Source organism: Theropithecus gelada, chromosome 2 (assembly GCF_003255815.1).
Source record: "Theropithecus gelada isolate Dixy chromosome 2, Tgel_1.0, whole genome shotgun sequence".
NCBI lineage: Eukaryota > Metazoa > Chordata > Mammalia > Primates > Cercopithecidae > Theropithecus > Theropithecus gelada.
The window spans coordinates 179,666,630-179,688,797 of NC_037669.1; the positions used below are offsets into that span (position 1 = coordinate 179,666,630).

Consider the following 22,168-nt stretch of genomic DNA (forward strand, 5'->3'; position numbering starts at 1 on the left):
GGTTTCAGTGAACTACGACTGAGCCACTGCATTCCAGCCAGGTGACAGAGCAAGACCCCAGCTCTAGAAAACTGTTTTGATAAATAAAAATAAAAATTATATATGCCCACGTAAGGCTTAGGAAAAATAAAAATATTTTGCTGAAAAGTAGTAAGAGACACATTTATTTTTTGAAGAAATAATTTTTAGTAAGTGTAGGAAAAACTCCAATCCCCAGATCCTCTGACAAAAGATTTTGTCAGGAATCATGTGGCAGGAGGTAAAATGACAAAACCTTCTATCAGCTCCTCTGTCTACCCACAGACAGACAGATACAAAGTTAAATATGAAGCCATCCATTACCATCACAAAGCTCTCTTTGAAGACCCTGGTTTGTGTCATTTTGTGTGTGTGTGATCCCATGATTTCAGGGTTCCCTGGAACAGTCTTGGTCTTCCAGAACTCAGTGTCAGAATTATAAACAGGTGAAGCTGGGTTCACTCTGCCAGTGGCCTTAGAACCAGAATAATGAGTGGGTTCTCCCTCACTATCTATCTTCGGAATCTGCCTCTGGGTTTTCTCACTCTTTATCTTTGAAAAGTTATCAGCAATCCACATCAGCACTGCAAAAGCCAGAGCGGCCAGCCACACCAACTTTCTTCCCTGTTAGTTACTTTGCAATAGCAGAAGAGATGCGGAGAGGTAACTGTTGGGATAATTCTATACCCTGAAGTTATACAATTACCCCAGCAGAACCACAAAGCCAAACTGGGTTTCAGAAATCTACCTAAGCACAAGGCTTATTCTGTTATTGGGGCTCAGAAAACAATACCCCAAAGTATGGCACCTTGGCATGCTGAGTCCTTTGAACTAAAGGAGATTGGAAGGCCTTAGGAGCACATCTTCTTTCTCTGACCTTCTCCTGCTCTTCTGTCTCCCACCCCTTCTTCTCCCCTGAAGCAAGTCAAACCAGAATTCCTCCCAGTGTGGGTCATAGAAATTAGAAGCCCTCTCTCCCAAAGCAAGCCATGAAACCTAGAAAGGTCGCCTCTCCCTTCTCCCTTCTAGACCCTCATTGCAGAGGGGTCCTGCTCCATACCCAGAAGGAAGGAATGCCACCCAGAAAGGCCAAGAAGTATCCGTTGAGGCAGGCCTTGTGGGGTTTCCCGCTTCAGTCTACTACCACTAGGTCATAGAACCTAAGTGTAAAAAGTTTTCCTTGGGTCTTCTTTTCTGAAGACTCTCATGTCAGATAAAACTTACAGATCTGTGAGGCTTTTCTCCTGTTAGCCTATCTTTGTGTATGACTACAGCCATACCTGCGCTACAGCCACCTGCATGCCTTCCCTTCCCTTCCAATACTAGCCAAAGATATGGCCTTGGGCAAATTTCAGCTTCACCAGCTATAAACAGGAACAATAATACCTATCTCAAGGGAATGGAATCATTCGTATAAAGTACCCTGGATCTGGTAAGGGCTCAATCATTGTTATTTCTGTTTGCTTCCCCCATCCTTTGCCTTTTTAAGCTATTTATTTAATGACTTCTGATGATTAAAATTGAAGACTGGAAGAAGTAGTTGATGATTTGAAAAAGGGCCAGTCCGGTTCATGACAAGCCCCTCCCAGAACACCACACTGGACTATTTCCCATTTCTGAGCAATCAAATAGCCACCCTGAGAAACACAGTTGTATCCTCTCTCCAGAGTGGGTGTTCTGGCCTAGGTGACAGCCATGTGCCCTCCTACTTACGTCTGGATGGTGTTCAGCCCAGCCATCTTCATCTTCAGCAGCCGGTCCTTCCAGTAGAAGCGGGGGACGCGGGAGTAGTGAATGCTTCCTGAGATGTAGCGAAACGGCTGGCCATCCTTGAGGAAGCGGTCCTGGCTATAGGCAATTTCAAACACCCTCCGGGTGGCATTCTACAGAGCAAGGATGGGGTCACATGAGAACTCTCACCTTCTGCATTTCAGAAGCCGATCCTTTGACAGTGGCAAGTGACTCTCTGCCTATTTAATTTATATAATGTGCTGATGGACTTCATGCTTGTTTTCTGAGCTATCATACAAACCATTGCTAAGCCAGGTCCACCAGAGGTACTCAGGTAAGAGAAATTATCAAAGAGGATCCACAGGCAGGATTCCATAAGGCTCAGCTTCTACAGGCCAGCACTGAGCTGACAATCAGTGGCTGAGATGATATTCCACTGCGCTGTTCATGGGGCTGGAGAACACATACACACACACGCCCTTGTTGCTGTGACCTGCCTGAGCACTGGATGCACCTCAACAGTAACGTCACTGGGATAACCAAGATCCATTAAGAAAATTCTAAGTGTAAAATACAGGACAAAAAGCAATGGGTTAAAACTCCAGAGCCCCGACGCCCCATCCTAGGTATTGCATGAATCCCAGAGTGACCTGGGTAAGTCCGTCTCTAACCCTACCTATCTTCATCCATAACTATCCAGGGTATTGGATTAAAAGAACTTTAAGGCAATATTTTTCGAATTGTGGGGGGTGACCTGATTTGTGAATAATAAACTCATTTTTGGTGGCAATAAGCACCTTTTAAAAATGAAAGAATTGTCCAGGCGTGATGGCTCACGCCTGTAATCCCAGAACTTTGGGAGGCCGAGGCAGGTGGATCACCTGAGGTCAGGAGTTCAAGACCAGCCTGGCCAACATGGTAAAACCCCATCTCCACCAAAAATGCAAAAATTAGCCAGGCATAGTGGTTCACGTCTGTAATCCCAGCTACTTGGGAGGCTGAGACACGAGAATCACTTGAACCCAGGAAGCAGAGGCTGCAGTGAGCTGAGATTATGCCAGTGCACTCTAGCCTGGGCGACAGAGCGAGACTCTGTCTCAAAAAAAAAAAAAAATAATAAGATAAATAAAAATAAAAATCAAAGAATAGCAGGCACAGTTGCTTATGCCTGTAATCCTAGCACTTTGGGAGGCCAAGTCTGGAGGATCGCTTGAGCTAAGGAGTTCGAGACCAGCCTAGGCAACTCAGCAAGGCCTCATCTCTACAAAAAAAAAAAAAAAAAAAAAAATCAGGCATGGTGGCACACACCTATGGTCCCAGCTACTTGGGAGGCTGAGGTGGAAGGATTGCTTGAGCCCAGAAGGTTGAGACTGCAGTGACCCATGTTCACGCCACTGCACTGCAGCCTGGGCGACAGAGCAAGACACTTGTCTCAAAAAAAAAAAAAAAAAAGGGCAAGAAAGAAAATAGAGGCCAGGTGTGGTGGCTCACGCCTGTAATCCCAGCACTTTGGGAGGCTGAGGCGGGTGGATCATGAGGTCAAGGGATCAAGACCATCCTGGCCAACATAGTGAAACCCCATCTCTACCAAAAATAAAAAAATTAGCTGGGCATGGTGGCACACGCCTCTAGTCTCAGCTACTCGGGAGGTTGGGGCAGGAGAATCGCCTGAACCGGGGAGGTGGAGGTTGCAGTGAGCCAAGATCATGCCATTGCACTCCAGCCTGGCAACAGAGTGAGACTCCATCTCAAAAACAAAAAAAAAAACAAAAAAAAAAAAAGAAAGAAAGAAGAGTGTATTACACATAGGAAAGTATTACTTTATAAAACTTTTGTTATATATACATATGTGGAGTTGCACATGTATGCACATATATTTGGTTGCAATGTAAGATTTATTTCTATCAAGCAAAATTTTAAGAAACACTGTTTTTGGGTCACTTCAGGAGCTAAAATGCTAGGATTTTGAAAGGCATGACCTCAACGGGTGGTAGGGGTTGGGGTTCGACTTTAAGCCGAGTGGAACACTGCCCTCTGGTGGATAAGGCAGCAACAGGCCACAGGTGCCAATAGAACCAGGGTTTTAAGAAGCCATCTAACTAGTGCTCTCCATTATGGGTCAGATTCCTTGTGCATCTTTAGGCTTTTGAAGGTCACAATACTAGCTTTAGTCACAGTAGCATCCTAGTCCATGGTGGCTTTGGGGGTTACCCTTGAAGCTGTATTTGGAAGCAGCTGTGGCAGCATGAGTCCTACATCACACATGCCTGAAATCTAACCGGGGAGCTGAAGTTAAACAACTCAGAGAAGAATTCATAGGGGCAAATGGAGAGCTTTACTGTATGTGAATTACATCTCAATAAAGCTAAATAAACACAAACAAATAACTAATTTAGGAATCATTTTTAAAAGGGCAAGTGTCAACATCACTTTATTCTTCTAGTAAATAAGCCTTTAATTTCTGTTCAAAGGAAAAGTCTCCTAAACTCACAAAAATATAAAAATTATTTCTTACACCAGGTGCCTCAATGGATGCTCTTGGAAACATTCTCATAGTGTATACATGGCTAAGTGTCAAATAAGGGTTCCCCACAAGTTTCCTAAGTTCAAAGGTGGCCCATGAGGTGGGAACATTCATCAGATAGGTAGAAAGGAGGTCAAGCAACTTCTGGTAGAATTGGGAAAACGGTAGAGCTGTTTGAAATCCACCTAAGTGAAAGAGTTCAGAGGAGCAGAAGATAAGGCTGGAAAAAAACGATGGTGGGAGACAATGGAATCTGGCCTTTGTCCCATACATGGAGACACCATCTCTACCCTCCAATGACCTCAAAGTGCAGTCTAAATATCTCCCCACCATTCACTGACAAATATAATATTACCAAGCACCTATTACGTGCTGAGTAATCACAGACAAGAACCACACAGATGTGGCCACAACCCATATGAAGCTTCCAACTAGCCTGGAAGAAACCTAACGGTTAACACAGTGAGGTCGAGGCGGGGTGGAGGGGAGGGGCAAGGGCAAGTTTCTCAAAGGAAGAAACACCCCAAACTGTGTTTCTCAATCTTGGCTGCATGGTAAAATCACCTGTGCAAGGTTTTAAAAATAGCAAAGTTCTTTGGGAGGCCGAGGCGGGCAAATCACGAGGTCAGGAGATCGAGACCATCCTGGCTAACATGGTGAAACCCCGTCTCTACTAAAAATACAAAAAAAAAAAATTTAGCCGGGCATGGTGGAGGGTGCCTGTAGTCCCAGCTACACGGGAGACTGAGGCAGGAGAATGGCGTGAACCCGGGAGGCAGAGCTTGCAGTGAGCCAAGATCACGCCACTGCACTCCGGCCTGGGCAACAGTGCGAGACTCTGTCTCAAAAAAAAAAAAAAAAAAGCAAAGTTGACCTCAACCCCAGATGTTCAGGTTTTAATTGGTCTTGGGAGGAACCTAGACACTGGGATTTCTTAAAGCTGCCTAGATGATGCAACGTGCAGGCAAAATTGAGAACCACTGGCCTGAGCCAAGGCCTAGGATGAAGTGAAGTTAGCCACGGGGGAAGGGGACACAGATGGAGAAAACAGTGTGTGCGAGGCCTGGGAGAAGGAGGGCAGGACTACAGGCCAGGAGCCACACAGCCTCGATACAGATAAAAGATGGCAGCTGCTGAGGCGGAGGAGGAGGCCAGGGCCAGATCCAATGAGCCCTGAAGTCCAGATTCAAGGGCCCGGACTTTATGCTGACAGCCATGGAGAACCACCGAAATGAAAGAAAGACAGGACCAGATATGTGTTTCCAAATGTTTGGCTTTTTCCTGAATGGGCAAAAAAGGCAGAAGAGATGTGGCTGTGGCCCATGGTGGTGACAATGAGGTGGGCAGGAAGCGGAAGGAGGAAATTACAGGACGGTGGCCAGTTAGATGTCAGGCACAGGCGCAAACCTGAAGAGGCTCCTACTGTTCTTGGGGAGAAATTTGAGTGTCAAAATAGAGAGAGAGAGAGAGAGAGAGAGAGAGAGAGAGAGAGCATATGAAAGACTTAAGAGATATATTAATAAAAAAAAATATGACTACGTGTATATTAACACCGATCAGTTCATCGTAATACACAAGGAGAAAAAATTCATTGGTCACCTTTGGAGACTGCTAGAGTACCAACTCATTACTCTGAAAAGTGATAAATACAGAGAAAGAGCCAAGCAGTTTACTTCCCCTTCACATAAAAGCAGTATTTCAGGGTTGCCAAAACATTGACAATGGAAAATTCTCCACTGGATCCCAGTTAATTAAATATAGAAGGGCCCGGACACAATGGCTCATGCCTGTAATCCCAGCAATTTGGGAAGCCGAGGCAGGAGAATTGCTAGAGCCCAGGAGTTCAAGACCAGCCTGGGGAACATGGCAAGACCCTGTCTCTATTAAAAAAAAAAAAAAAAAAGCTAACAAAATTAGTGTCTCCTTCATCCACCGCTGCCGCCTCCTTCTTCTTCCACTCCTGGTGCTGCTTATGTACTCATTCGGTGCAGACTTGGTACCTCTTTTGTGAAGCGGCAGCTGAGACTCCGGCGCCTGCCATGGCAGACAAAAAGCCCAAGGAAAGAATCAAGACTGAGAACAATGATTATATTAATTTGAAGGTGGCGGGACAGAAGGGTTCTGCGGTGCAGTTTAGGATTAAGAGGCGTACATCACTTAGTAAACTAATGAAAAGCCTATTGTGAATGATAGGGATGGTCAATGAGACAGATCAGATTCCAATCTGACAGGCAACCAATGAAAGAGACAGACCGCCTCAGTTGGAAATGGAGGATGAAGATACAACTGATGTGTTCTACCAGCAGACAGGGGGTGTCTACTAAAAAGGGAACCTCCTACTTCACTCCAGAACTCTGTTCTTTACAGACCAAGATTACACTCTCAATTAGAAAACTGCAATTTGGTTCTACCACATCCTGACTACTACAGTATAGTTTTCTCTATTCTTTCATTTCCCCCTTCCCCATTCCTTTATTGTACATAAAGTAACTGGTATATGTGCACAAGTGTATATATACATATTTTTTTACTAAACAGCCAATGGTACATTTTGACTGATATCAAGTGGAGATGGGATGGGGAAAAATACCGATTCTGTTAAAATACCCCCTTTTCTTCATTAGTGGCATGCTCATTCCGCTCTTATCTTTATATTTCAGTAAGTTATTTGGCTGTTTTAACAACAACAAAAAATAAAAATAAAAATTTTGCATACCTTGTTCAATTGTAGAATGTTAATGTTTTTCATTTATCATTGTAAAACCAAGAACAATTTTATAACTTCATTGTACATAGCTGTTACATGTAGGACGGTTTGTCTTTAAGTAGGGATAAATTAGTCTAAAAAAAAAGGAATCCTAGATAGTTTTTCCTTCAAGTCAAGAAGCTTGTTGTTTAAATTTCTTGTTTAAAATAAACAAACAAACAAACAATTAGCCAGGTGTGGTAGCAGGCACCGGTAGTCTTAGCTACTCAGGAGGCTGAGGCGGGAAGATTGCTTGAGCCTAGGAAGTCAAGGTGATGGTGAGACTTGATGGTGCCACTGCACTTCAGCCAGGTGACAGAGAGGGACCCTGTCTCAAAATAATAATAAATGCAGAAGGAATAAAAGCATCTGAAAAACACCTCTTTCCCAACACTTAATGAAATGGATTTAAGCTATAATCATCAATAGATGCTAAAACCATTAGAAACACTGATGGAAATTGTGTGAAGGACTGGGCATATTTTTGGTGCTCCATCCACTCAATTTCAGCCTCAATAAAAGTGGAATAGCCAGACATTATGTCTGTCATGTTATGATTTAACACGAAGTACAGTCTCACCTAGAAAGTGGTCCTCATTATTGAATCAAAATCACAACTGAACCCAAATCTAACAATACCATAAGGAAGCAATAAGCCAAATCCAAAACGTGGGACATTTTAAAAGTCCAACGATTCAGTTGTTCCAACAAATCAATGGTATCAAAAGAAAGAAAGGGAGTATTATTTAGAAATGAAAGAACTTCAGAGGAATAATGGCCTAATGATTGCATTAGATCATTATATGTGATATGGTATGTGTAATAAGGTATGATATGATATTTGTAATATGACATGATATGATATTCATTAGGTCAGCGTGAACCTGGTTTGGATCCTAATTCTTTTATTTTTATCTTTTTATTTATTATTATAAGTTTTTAAGATTTTTTGGATACAGGGTCTTGCTCCGTCACCCAGGCTGGAGTGCAATGGCTCAATCACATCTCGTTGCAGTCTTGAACTCCTGGGTTCAAGTGATTCTCCTGCCTCAGCAAACTACGGCATATGTATATGATGGACTACTACTCAGCAATAAAAAAGAACAACTACTGGTATTTGTAATAATGTACATAAATCTCAAAAATGTTGAGAGAAAGAAGCCTTACACAATTGGGTTCATACTGCATGAACCCATTTATATGAAGTCCTGGGAAAGGCAAATCTAATCCATGGTGGGAGAAAAAATCAGAATAGTTAACTCTGGGAGAGTGAAGGCAGGTATTGCCTGGGAAGGGACATGAGAGAACTTTCTGGGGTAATGGTAATGTTCTATAGCTAGATAAGGGTTTTGGATTATGCAGGTGTAGGCATTTGTTAAAACTCATCAAATGGTACATTTAAGATACGTGCATTTCATTGTATGTAAATTTTATCTTGGGGGAAAAAGGGGCTATTAACAAACACTGACTGCTAGTTAATGATATGCCTGCTGAAGTATTTATTTTAGCAAGAGGACGGCACTGGTATCTGCAACTTATTTTGAAATGCATCCAAAAACTAAGATGAATTGATAGATGGAGGGATGGACTGACAGTAATATGTTAACGGTATAATTTTTCAACTCTCTCTGAATATTTTTCCTAGCAAAATGTTGACACAAATAAAAATGCAGACTGATAAAATGAATTATGGTTTATACTGTATGTGTATTGTACATGTATGTTTGTATATATACAAATACACATACATGATCAAACGTATGCAACTCCAGAGAGTATGCAGCCCTTGCCATTGTGAAATGGTCTCCGATGGATATACGGTGAAGGCAGAGGAGGAGAGTTTTTTGTTTTTGAGACAGGGTCTTTCTTGCTCAGTTGCTCTGGCTGGAATGCAGCAGCATGATCATGGCTCACTGCAGCCTTGACCTCCTGGGCTCAAGTGATCCTCCCACCTCAGTCCCCAAGTAGCTGGGACGACAGGGGCGTGCCACCATGCTCAGCTAATAATTTTCAAATTTTCTGTAGAGACAGACAGGATCTCACTATGTTGTCCAGGCTGGTCTCCAACGGCTAGCCTCAAGCAATCCTCCCACCTCACAATCCCAAAGTTGTGGGATTACAGGCATGAGCCACTGTGCCCAGCCTGAAAAGTGTTTTTTTGGTTTTTTGGGTTTTTTTTTTTTTTGAGATAGAGTTTCACTCTTGTGGCCCAGGCTGGAGTGCAATGGCGCAGTCTCAGCTCACTGCAACCTCCGCCTCCCCGGTTCAAGCGATTCTCCTGTCCCAGCCTCCCGCCCCCACGCCTGGCTAATTTTTGTACTTTTAGTAGAGACAGGGTTTCACCACGTTGGCCAGGCTGGTCTCGGGCTCCTGACCTCAGGTGATCTGCCCGCCTCAGCCTCCCAAAGTGCTGGGATTATAGACGTGAGCCACCACGTCTGGCCTTGAAAAGGGTTTTAAAAACATGCCTACATCAGCTGTAGCTCTGTGAATGGTCTTGTGCAAGCTCAGTATGCTTTGTGCTGATTGTCTCAACTCACACTCAGATTTCAAGTCTTTTTGCCTTCCTGCCCCAACACTGGGGGAACGGGTTCAGCCCAGAAGTCCAGGGGCACTGGGTAGTCCATGCCCCGGGGGCAACCTTCAGCCAATGAGGGATAAAGAGTGTGGAGAACTGCATTCTCTTGTCTTTAAGGCAAATAATTCTGGAGACACTTTGCGCACTTTTCAGAAGTCTCAGAAGAATCACGTCCCGGTTCCCAGAGTGATAACCCTGATATACATTCTGACCCAGGCTGTCCCTTCTTTCCACCTATCCCTCGCCCCTATGCTCTTGGATCACTTCTCAAACCACCTGCACCCATTGTTCTGCTTCTAGAGGGACCCAAAGTATGACAATTGGTACCAGGAGTGGCCTCAAGAGCAGATCATCAGGATGTGAGTCTGTACCTTGTTGTCTCATGAATGTCAAATAGCAAGAACCCTATAGCTGGTGCTAAGGGGCGTGGTAACGCCTCAAAGACAAATACCAAGTCCCTCAACTATGCGGGACCGGGAGGAGGCATGGAGAGAAGGGGAGCAGTTGGTATCTGCACTGGCTCCACCCCTGGAGCGGGGCAGAGGTGGGGGTTACTGGTCATTGAAAAGAGTGTGAGGTTAGCTGGCTTTTATTAAGTGATTTGGAAGCTTTGAAGAGGGCTCAGGTGAGCCATCCACTCAGGGCATCCTATGAATGTCAGAGGCTTCTGTGGCAGTGTTTAAAGAGACTCACATCTCCGGCCAGAAAAGTAAGACCTAACCATGGGGGTCACTGAGAATGGATCTTGAGGGGGAAAATCCCAGGCCAGATACGGGGAAGTTACTGGTAGGGTGTGTTCTCCCATGACCCATATTCTATTGGTAAGAGCCCAGTCTCTATGCTGTTGGGAGGATCCTTGGAACCTAGACATGACACTGGTTAACAGGAAATGAGGTGAGGATGCCAGGACTGCATCCTGAGAAAGGTATGGAATGGCTCAAGAGGTGGGAATGTAGAAAGGATGACCAGAGACCCCACTACCTGGCTCTATTCCCCAGGAGAGCCCAGAGAACTCTCCCTTCAGGAAGGCAGGCACTGGTGAGGAGGGCCCTGGCATGCTTGGGAAGCCCATCCTCTGCAGGCAAGAATGACGGGGGATGCTGCCACGGCAAAGGATGCTCTAGTGTCACTGGGGATGATGAAGTTCTGGCATAACCAACGTGGGACCGCTTAACCATCAGAAGCAGGAAGGCACAATTACCACAACGACCAGCAAGGTCACAGTGGCAACCAGGGTGTGCTGACCTGCGGACCAGCTTATGAGCCACTGTGGGGTGAGATGGCCAGGCAATCGGCAAGAGTACTGCTTGACATATTTAAAAACTTGTGAGCAAAAGGCTGATGTCAACAACTGCATGGAAAATTGAGATTCCTACATCCAATTCCCAGCTTTGAGCCAGTTCTCCAACATACAGTCAACAAAATTTGACTGAAGGAAAGGCTGGATGGATCCCCTTGAGGAAGGCCCCTATAACACCACCCCAAGTCCACACAGTGAATATTCCTCCAGTCCTTCCCAACAAGATTCAGGGTAACTGTGTCCTAAGAAAAGGGGCACCCCAAGGCCACCCCCTTCTGAGGACTGTTGGATACAGTGTGAACTGACATGGTAGCACCAGGGAACCTGAAATGCCATCACTCTCCCTTATCACTCTTAGGGAGGCCAGGGATAAAGGGAGCCTTGGCCCCAGTCCTTTTCACAGAGAGTCCAACAAATCAAAGGATCCGTCACACGGTTATTTCCCTGGCTCTGAGCTCAAAGTGGGATGGTTTTACATAATGGCCTGCAGAACCCTCATCATGAGTAGGAGCCACCATGGATCAAGGGGAAGCTCTGGAACTGCCCACTCCCCACTCCCACTCAAGATAAATCTGAAGCAAGACCACAATCCTCTGGGAATTGTAGCTATGAGTGCCCCCTCCACAAAGACTTAAAGATCATTTCCATCATGTTCATTCAAATTGCCTGTGAGCCTCTGCCAGAAAAAACAGATCATGGTACATGACGGTGGCCACTTAATTAACTGAGTAGTAGCTCCAACAGCAGCTACCACGTGGGTGTGGGATTACCACTGGGACAGAACAACACAGCCTCTGATATTTGGTTTGCAATTAATGTTCTAATCTTTTCAAATCCTACTGATAAAAAGGATTGAAAACAGTTCGTGAGTGGGCAGGACAGCAGTATATTCTCCCTCTTGCCTGGGGCTGTGTCCACTGCCCTGCTGTATCACACGAGACCTGGACTGTCTGTGCATTCATGGACCGTCATGGTCTGAGACACGAACACCATCATGTTATTTGAACCAGGTGAGCAGGGGACATGTCTCTGAAACAAAAACCTAGAAAAGCCGCAGAGAGGGGATCGAGATGAACAGCTGCAGAAGCAGTATCAGTTAAAAGACAGCTCATCATTGTTGACTGTCACAACTAAAGTAAACAGGGACAGTCCACTTCATGGACTCAAGGTGACCCCTCTCAAAAGTTACAGACCTAAGAAGATCCCACCTAAAGAGCCAGCTTCCTTTGAGCTTCCTCTGAGCTGTGGCACCACTGACAGAAGGCGATCAAAAAAAGTGGGAATAGGCCAGGTGCGGTGGCTCACGTCCGTAATCCCAGAACTTTGAGAGGCGGAGGCAGGTGGATCACCTGAGGTCGGGAGTTCGAGACCAGCCTGATGAACATGGCAAACCTCATCTATACTAAAAATACAAAAATTAGCTGGGTGTGGTGGCCCATGCCTATAATCCCAGCTACTTGGAGGCTGAGGCAGGAGATCCCTTGAACCTGGGAGGCAGAGGTTGCAGGATGCCAAGATCACACCACTGCACTCCAGCCTGGGCAACAAGAGCAAAACTCCATCTCAAAAAAAAAAAAAAAAAAAAAAAAAAAAAGTGGGAATAGGAGGAAGAAAGAAGGAAAGGAGGAGGAAAAAGGAGACAGAGAGAGAGAGAGAGAAAACTGCCTTCAGAGTGTATTCCCCCCAAATGCAAATAATGCAAGATTTGACCTGAGTGCAAATTCTATCCTTCTAAATGAATTGGCGCAGGAATGCAATACTGAAGACACATACTTTTATTTCATACTTGCAGAAGTGTGGAAGCATCAGTATTTAGTGCATGAGGTCACAGAAAACTTATAAAAAGCAATTCTGAACAAACCAAAATCCGTAACTTCTTAAGGCCCCCCATTAACACATCCAATACTGGAGGGGAAAAAACCCAGCAGTACAAACAAAACACCAAATACATACCAGGAACCTAATACTGGCCAATGTAATTTTAAAAAAGTTATTTATTCAGGTTAGATTATTTCAGTAATAAATAAGCATCTCTTTTAAAACAAAAATTAAACACAACACAATATTGACATCATCAGGTAATGTGAACACCCCCCAAGTTCCCTAATCCCTGGGATTAAAAATAATTATATTTGTATTACTTGTGCACATTCCTTGACTAAAGAAATAAAAGAAGCCCAGTGACATCGCAGATTCTGGGTCATGCTGATTATGTGAAGATGATCTGTCTTCAGGTCCCTCAGTGTAACTCTGGTAAGCACCTACTCAGCAGATCTCAGTCCCTAGCACCCTACACACCCCTACAACTCACCCTCGAGACTCAAGGGCCTGGGGGATTCCTGACACGAGCTGTTCAGCTCCAGGATGGCAGAGACCCAGTCCTCTTAGCCTGCAAGCACCCTGGGGCTGAGGGAACATGGATAGAGGCAAGGGGAGACGGAATGGGCTGGAAGGCTATTTGCATACCACGGACTTCTCAGACCCCTCAGTTCATAGAACATAGAGAAAGAGAAGAAATGTTTCAGGTGACTATGGGTCAAACTCTGATTATGTCAGAGCTAAGAGCCTTCCAAACACCACACGTCATGGAAGCACCATTCCATCAGATAGGCTGGAGAAGGAAAACAGGTGCAAGCAATGGTGATAATCTATATGGAGATGGAGGAATCTGTGGATAATCTGCTGTAGCTTATGCTTTCAATTTTTATTAACTTTATTTTTTCATGCCTGTCTTGTGCCAAAAACATTTTTGTTCAGCATTCCAAAAGACTGGATAAAGAAGGCAAATCACAGTGGAAGAGGAGGAGAAGTGAGCACAGCTTTGGACTGATTCCCAATCCTCACGGACTCTGGACATGCACAGATTTAAAATATGTGCCCCCTCATCTCAGAGAAAAGGTAAATGCACAGTTTAAAAAAATAAAAATTAAATTTAAAAATATATAATTTCTTTAAAATTAAAAACATACAGACCTAACTTTCCACACTACATTGACCATATTTGGCCTAAGGATAAAAATACAGCTTAAATTGCATTCAGGGAGAAAACAAAAGCAAACTGCATTCAGTAGACTTCATCTTAATAACCACATTGACATTACTATTTTGGTTCTGTTATATATGTAGTAAGATAAAAAAACTAAGTAACTACATTAGGTTACTAAGAACCAAAATTTGCAGTATAAAAGGGAAACAGGCTGGGTGCAGTGGCTCATGCCTGTAATCCTAGCACTTTGGGAGGCTGAGGTGGGCGGACGGCTTGACCCCAGAAGTTCCAGCCTGGGCAACAAAATGAGATCCCATCTCTATAAAAAATAAATAAAAGTTAGCTGGGTATGGTGGCACACGCCTGTGGTCCCACCTACTTGGGAGGCTGAGGTGGGAGGATTGCTTGAGCCCAGAATAGTTGAGGCTGCAGCGAGTAGTGATGGTGCCACTGCAGTCCAATCAGAGTGACAGAGCAAGACTCTGTTTCAAAAAAAAAAAAAAGAGAGAGAGAGAAACAAACATAAAACCAAACAAAATTAAGAACCCCATAATCAAGAGATACAGGAAAATCTCTGTACCTTCCCCTTAATTTTGCTATAAGGCTAAAACTACTCTAAAAAATATAGTTCATTAAAAAACAATAAAATCCACAATCTCTCATTTGAATTGGAAATACTAGTACACATTTATGATTTGGTTTTTTCTCCCTAAAAAAGTATTGCATTTCCTAGCAATACCCACAGACACAGTTTGGAAATGATATCAGCAGGCAGCAATCTAATCTAAGCAATCTAACCCATATAGTGCCTAAATTGTGGTCTGCAAACATTTCCCACTAAAAGTAACCAGAACTGCTTCTTCAACAAATTAGTTAATCCAAGTCTGTCGCATAAGATGTACAAAACAGCGCTAGAACTATTAAAAAAAAAACAAAAAACAAAAAACTACTAGGGTCTCATCAAAACAACAAGATGACAGGGCTCCAACCAGCTCAAGTGCAGTGGTTCACACCTGTAATCCCAGCATTTTGTGAGGCTGATTACAGGTTCACACCAGTAATCCCAGCATTTCGGGAGGCTGAGGACTGCTTGAGGCCAGGAGTTTGAGACCAGCCTGGGCAACACAGAGAGACTCTGTCTCTACCAAGAAAAGAAAAAAAAAAAAAAGAGCCAGGTGTGGTGGTGCGTGCCTGTAGTCCTAGCTACTTGGAGGCCAAAGTGAGTGCATCGCTTGAGCCCAGGAAATTGAGAGTGCAGTGAGTTATAGTCACACCACTGCACTCCAGACTGAACAACAGAGCACGACCATGACTCTAAAAAGTAAAAAATGAAAAATGAAAAGGTCCCAACTGGCTAAAGATGGGCTATTTTGAGTATTAAAAGATGTAACACTTTGATGAACTAAAAAGCATCAGACATATAAAATATCTAAATATCTAAATTCCTAACAATATTTTCACCCACTCAGAAGAAAAGCTTATTGGTCATTCTTAGAGGTTGCTGTGGTATCAGCTCATTATGCTACAAACTAAGGAATCAAGTGAAATAATCTAGTATCTGTCTTGCCTTTGTTATAGGCTTTTTCAGAGTAACCACACAATTGATGAGGAGGTTCTTTGTAAAGGATCCATAGCTAGTAAATGCAGGAAAAAAAAGGGTAGAATTTTACGAATCATCATTTTGCAATCTTTAGTGAAATAATGACATTACGCAACAATCACCAATGACTGCTGAAACATTAAATGGAAAGATAATGAGGAATTTTCTAGTGGAGCGATGAAGCTGACAACACCTGGGCTGACAGGTCAATCTTAACATCACTGAAGCAATGGTCTTCCTACCCAAAAAGGGAAAAGGTTGAACCTGAATCTATCCAGCCTGTAGCTCTAACCTTTAGAGAGCTTTAGCTCTACGAACTCACAGAAAATATGAACATGTTAAATGACAGCAAAATCCAAAATGCATAAAATTTTAAGACATATGACCCAGATAACTTGAACAAATAAAGGGCATAAAATAAGGAAAGGGGGATGTTATAGACTTAAGGAAACTGAAGAAACATACCACAGGCAAAATATAGACCTATTTTTCATTCCTGTTTCAAACAAAATAACTATAAAAAGACAATTCCATAAGAAGAAGAGAAAAAAAAAAAAACCACAAAAACCCAAAGCTAGTAAAAGACAGTAAAAGATTAGAGCAGAAATAAACAAAAGAGAATAGAAAGATAGTAGGAAAAAAAAAACGAGTTGGTTTTTGAAAAAAAAAATCAGCAAAATTGAGAAACTTAACTAGATTTAAAAATACATATATATAAATAAATCAGAAATGAAGAGAGGGCATTATAACTGATGCCACAGAAATAAAGGATTGTAAGAGAATAGCATGAACAACTGTATGCCAACAAATTGGATAACCTAGGAGATATGGATAAATTTCTAGACACACCCAGCCCACCAAGACTGAATCATGAAGAAACAGAAAATCTGTACAGACTAATAGCTATTAAAAAGATTGAATCAGTAATCAAAAACCTCAAAGACGCTGGGCACAGTGTCTCCCGTCTGTAATCCCAGCACTTTGGGAGGTGGAGACGGCCAGATCATTTGAGGTAGGAGTTTGAAACCAGCCTGGCCAACATGGTGAAAACCCGTCTCTACTAAAAATACAAAAATTAGCCGGGCGTGGTGGCATGTGCCTGTGGTCCTAGCCACTTGGGAGGCTGAGGAAGGAGAATCGCTTGAGCCTGGGAGGCGGAGGTTGCAGTGAGCCAAGATCATGCCTCTGCACTCCAGCCTGGGCGACAGAGCAAGACTACGTGTCAGCATGTATGCGCGTGCGCATGCACACACACACACGCACACACACACACACGCACACACACACACACACACACCTCAAAGAAAAACCTAGAACCAGATGGCTTCACTGGATAATTCTACCAAACATTTAAAGAAGAATTAATACCAATCCTCCTGAAACTCTTACAAAAGTTGAAGAGAAGGAACATTTCCAAATTTATTCTATGAGACCAATATTATCCTAATACTAAAGCCAGACAAATACATTACAAGAAAACTACAGTATGATAATATTCCTAGTGAATATTGATATAAAAATCCTCAACAAAATACTAGCAAACTGAATTCAACAATGCATTAAAAGGATTATATACTATGATCAAGTGGGATTTATTCCTAAAATGCAAGAACATATAAAAATCAATCAATGTAATACACCAAATTAACAGAATAAAGGGCAAAAACCACATGATAATCTAAATTGAGGCAGAGAAAGCATGACAAGATTCAACACCCTTTCATGATTTAAAAAAACCCAACAACTCAACAAATGCAAAATAGAAGAAAACTACCTCCACATCATAAAGTCCACATGTGAAAAGCCCACAGCTAACATCATACTCAATAGTGAAAGACTGCAAGCTTTTCCTCTAAGATCAGGAACAAGACAAGATGTCTGCTTTTGCCACGTCTACTCAAATAGTTTTGGAAGTCCTAGTCAGAGCAACTAGAAATAAAAGGCATTCAAATTAGAAAGGAGATGTAAAATGATCTGTTTGCGGATGACATAATCTTAGATGAAGGAAACCCTAAAGATTACACACACACACACACACACACACACACAACACTGTTAGAACTAATAAATGAATTCAGCAAAGTTGCAGGATACAAAAGCAACACACCAAAATCAGTTGCATCTCTATACACTAAAAATGAACAATCCTAAATGGAATTTTTAAAAATTCCATTTAAAAAAGCATCAAAAAGAATAAAATACTTAGAAATAGGCCTAACTAAGGTGAAAGACGACACTGAAAACTACAAAACACTGTTAAAAGAAATTAAAGATACAAACAAATGGAAAAAACATCCTATGTTCATGGAGTAGAAGATTCATATTGTTAAGATGTTCATACTACCCAAAGTGATTTACAGATTCAACACAATCCCTATAAAAATCCCAATAGCATTTCTTGTAGAAATAGAAAAATGTATCCTAAAATTCATACAGAATCTAAACAGACACCAAATAGACAAAACAGTCTTGAAAAAGAAGAGCAAAGTTGAAAGACTCATACCTCCTGATTTCAAAACGAAGCTGTAGTAATCAAAATAACATGGTAACGGCATAAAGACAGACAAATAGAGCAATGAAAGAGAATAGAACACACAGAAATAAACCCTTGTGTATATGGTCAAATGATTTTCAACAAAGATGCCAAGACCTCTTGATGAGAAAAGGACAGTTTCTTCAGAAAACAGTGCTGGGAAATCTGGATATTCACATGCAAGAGAATGAAGTTGGACCCTTATCTTATACCATACACAAAAATTAATTCAATATGGGTTAAAGACCTAAACATAAGACCCGAAACTATAACACTCCTAGAAGAAAACATGGGGAAAAAAGCTACATGATATTGAATTTGGCAATGATTTTTTGGATATGATGCCAAAAGCACAAACACAAAAGTGAAAATAGAGAAATGGGCCTACATCAGACTTTAAAACTCTGTGCATCAAAGGTCACAATAAGTGGAAAGGCAATGTACAGAACTGAAGAAAATATCTGCAAATTACATATCTGATAAGGGGTTAATATCCAGAATACATAAAGAACTCCTACATCTCTACAACAATAAATTAAATAATCTGATTTAAAGATAGGCAAAGGACTTGAATAGACATTTCTCCAAAGAAGGTATACAAGTGGCCAACAAGTCCATGAAAACATGCTCAACATGGATAAACAAAATGTGGCATAAAAATACAACAGAATATTACTGTGGTCCAGCCTTAAAAAGAATAGAAATCCAGTCACGTGCCACAACCTTAAGGTCATTATACTAACTGAAACAAGCCCTCCACAAAAAGACAAAAACTGCATGATTTCACTTCTATGAGGTATCTAAAGTAGTCAAAGCCATAGAAACAGAAAATAGAACTGTGGTCACCAGGGGTTGGAGGAAGGGGGAAATGGAGCCTTGTTGCTCAATGGGTATAGAGTTGCAAGATGAAAAAGTTCTACAGATCAAATAGATCAATTTCACAACAATGTGAATACACTTAACACTGCTGAACTGTTCACTTAAAAATGGTTAAGATCAACAACAACAACAAAAAGAACAAACAAAAAAAAATGGTTAAGATAGTCAATTTTTTGCCACAATAAAAAATATAATTGAGATAATCAGGAAAAACTAAACACTAACTCTTCACACAATTAATTGCATTTGAATCCTATACTCATTTGTGACAGATACAGCTACTTAATACTCAGACAGTGGAAAGAACACTTCTTTAAAGAGGTCGAAAATCTGGCTACTAGCCCCAAATCTCCTAACTAGCTGTTAGATGATATTCAAGAATCACTGTTAATTTCACTGGATATGATAATGACATTATAGGTATGCTTTTTGAAAAAGGATTCATACTGAAGTAGTTTTGGGGTAACATTATGTTTTCTATGATTTACCTTAATATACTCCAGCCAAAAAATAAAGAGTACAAGTGGGGCAGGGGTAGCCGAGAAAGGATGGCAGAATGGTCTTGTCATCCTTGTGAAAGCTGGGAGATAGGTACATGTACGAAAAGTTTAAAACAAACCAAACAAAATACGAGGGGAAAAAAAGCATGGCTGGGTATTTGGTAGGAATGGAAGCAGGATTAATTTATTGAGATTTTGTAACAGCATCATATACTACAGATGCTATTGCTAATCTTCAAAAAGCATTGCATTTCAATTTGCATCTAACAGATTAAAAATAAAGAAACAAATGAAATTGAAAGAATGATCAAGCTTCAAGTAATGTTTCTCACCACCTCCCCCAGCCACAAACAAACAAAAAAAAGAAGGTCAATGGTTTAAGAATGTTGAACAGAGGGAATAAAGGTGTCATGGAGTCCTGCCCACCAGGGCCAGAATCTGGACAGTGATGGAGAAATTTCTGCTGGAAAAATGTCCACCGAGCCAGGGAATACAAACCAGATATGAGAGGGTGTTGATGTTGTTTCTCAGATACATGGGATGGACCTGTTTTCTTTCTGCTAATAGAAAGCAATCAGTCAAGCAAGGACTTCAGAGTGGATGAAGGGTATATAAGACCAGACAATGATGGCATTCAAGAGAAAGAAAAGAGGTAAGGATGCAAAATTAAACAACAAAAAAAAGGACTTCATGAAAGCTAATTTCATCAAGCCCAGGTCACTGATAAGAAAGATGCAAAATCAAGAAATCAGTGAAATAACACACGACAGGTGAGTCAAAATTACCAGTGGCACCAAACAGTGGAAGTGAAATGGCACCATGGAGCCCACCTGGTGAAATCCAAAGTGAGAACTGAAAGGGAGGAAGGATGATTCATAAAATGCAGTCGGGTCACAAGAAAAGTGAGCTTGGAAGGACAGGGAAGAGAGAAAAGAATAAGGAAACCACCAACATTTCAACTCAAAGATACATTTTAAACTGCATGGGATGGCCCACTGTCAATACTGTGGCTGCCTGGGAACAAAAAGGGTGGCCTCCAGATCTCCCAGAACCGCACTATACACCAGGAGAACAAGGAGGAAAGGAAGAAACCCCCTTTGCCTGCCAGAATGCACACAAGGGGAGGAAGGCAAACCCCCAGCAGTTGCTTTGACACATCACCGGCCCCAGCAGCAGGCAACTCGTTACCCACTCACACTCCTCAGGACTGGCTGCTTCATGAATCCTCCGGGCACCTGTGCCCAACACAGTTCCTTAGCAAGCTCCACTGGAAAGCTGAAAAATTAACATTGAGTGTTCACTGTGCACACTGTGCCATGTGGAACTCATGCACAAGGCTTGATGGATCCCTCCTGACAAAACAATCTTGAGGTAGATGCGATAATTATCCCCATTTTAGGGTTGATGGAAACCAAGGCTCAGTAAGGGAAAGTCACCCACCCACTGCTGTCCAACGAGTGAGTAGCAGGGTTAGCCTCTCCAGTCAAAGCGAGTTTCTTCAGTCCCCATCGGAGGAAGACTATCCATCACAAGCCTAAATCACCCAGCAGGAAACTGGCCCAGCCCTGTCTTCTCAGTGAGGCCTTTTCTAACACAGGTGCTTATCTCCATCTCAGGATCAAAGGATCTGTTGCTTCTGGCAAAAGGGCCAGGCCAACAGAGTCACTCTGGACATCATAATCCCTGCCTGGTTTTTCTATGGGTCTAGAAGCCAGCGGGGATGGCCCTATCATTTCGTGGCCAGAGCCCAAGGGCAGCTCTTATAGGGTCAGGCAAGTGGGTTGGAAGCCACCTAGCAGAAGAACAGTCTCTGCATTCCACAGCCAGGCCCAGGGAGAGGAGTCTGCAGGCCCTGCCAGAGGCACACAGCACTGCCACTCCCATGGAGGCCTCATCTCCCCCACTGACAGAGTGAACCCGGCTGCTCACAGAAAAATCAAACCCAAACGTGGGGTCGGAGGTGGAGGGTTCCAGTTTCCTGACTCTTCTTCAAATGTAAGACATCCTACACTGAAACTAGCTGACTCCCTTCCAGGCTCCAGTCCATGCCGGTATGGGTAAGTTGAAATCAGCCTCAAGCAAACCACTTAGAAAGAGCATGGGGTCCTAGGCCCTTGTTCGTTCTCTCTGCACTGTGAATTGGTGAACTGCATTTGAATCCCGCGCTCACCTGCAACAGACCACCTGCAACAGATGCAGCTACTTCATCACCACATGGTGGAAAAGCACCGCTTTTACTGGGAGGTAAAAGACCTGGTTTCTAGCCCCAAATCTCCTACACATCTTGTCATATTGCCTGTGCCCTATCTCTCTTTGCCTTGGTTTCCTCATCTCTAAATAGGGAAAAGCAGCCTGTCCCCAATTAGCTCCCCAAAGGGTTGTATAAAATGAGGCAAGGGAGGCAAAGCCTTCCGAATTCCTAAGCAGCCACGTTCCCACCATCACCGACCACGGCGCCCATCGTTCTTCTCCCCCGACCTTGCCCCCAAAGGCCCAGGAGCACAGACAGTTAAATAGCATCCCTCAAGGCCTGGAACAGGAGGAGCTTTGCATTCCAGTAGATTTTGCTGATGCCCTCAATAGAGGTGATCCTGACAGAAGCAGAGGAAAGGAAAATATTCTTCTCTAGCAGCCAGAGGGCCCTTCCATCTTGCCTGTTCTCCCAAATTACCTGGCAACACTGCCCCTTCCCCAGAACGGCTCTGGATCAATGATTCTGGAAACCAATTAAGTCCTAAAGACAGTTTTAAAACACCAAGAGAAAAATGCTCCT

The 22,168-nt window shown here is 42.8% G+C and overlaps 2 protein-coding genes across 2 annotated transcripts in view; one reads left to right on the top strand and one right to left on the bottom strand.

Annotated features, from left to right (window-relative positions):
• GLB1 (galactosidase beta 1) overlaps positions 1–22,168 on the bottom strand; it is a 115,141-nt gene that overhangs the window by 88,224 nt on the left and 4,749 nt on the right. The window contains 1 exon segment of the mRNA XM_025374311.1: positions 1,732–1,901. Within this exon segment, the coding sequence (XP_025230096.1) occupies positions 1,732–1,901 (170 nt within the window).
• LOC112617600 (small ubiquitin-related modifier 2-like) lies at positions 6,313–6,597 on the top strand. The gene is made up of 2 exons (XM_025374322.1): positions 6,313–6,455; positions 6,525–6,597. Exons 1-2 carry the CDS (start codon positions 6,313–6,315, stop codon positions 6,595–6,597), a joined length of 216 nt encoding a protein of 71 aa, XP_025230107.1.

Excerpts from the sequence above, each read along its gene's own strand:
- LOC112617600 (XM_025374322.1), top strand. The coding sequence starts at position 6,313 with ATGGCAGACAAAAAGCCCAAGGAAAGAATCAAGACTGAGAACAATGAT. Across the intron at positions 6,456-6,524 it reads AAACTAATGAAAAGCCTATT|ACCGCCTCAGTTGGAAATGG; the intron begins GTGAATGATAGG and ends TGAAAGAGACAG.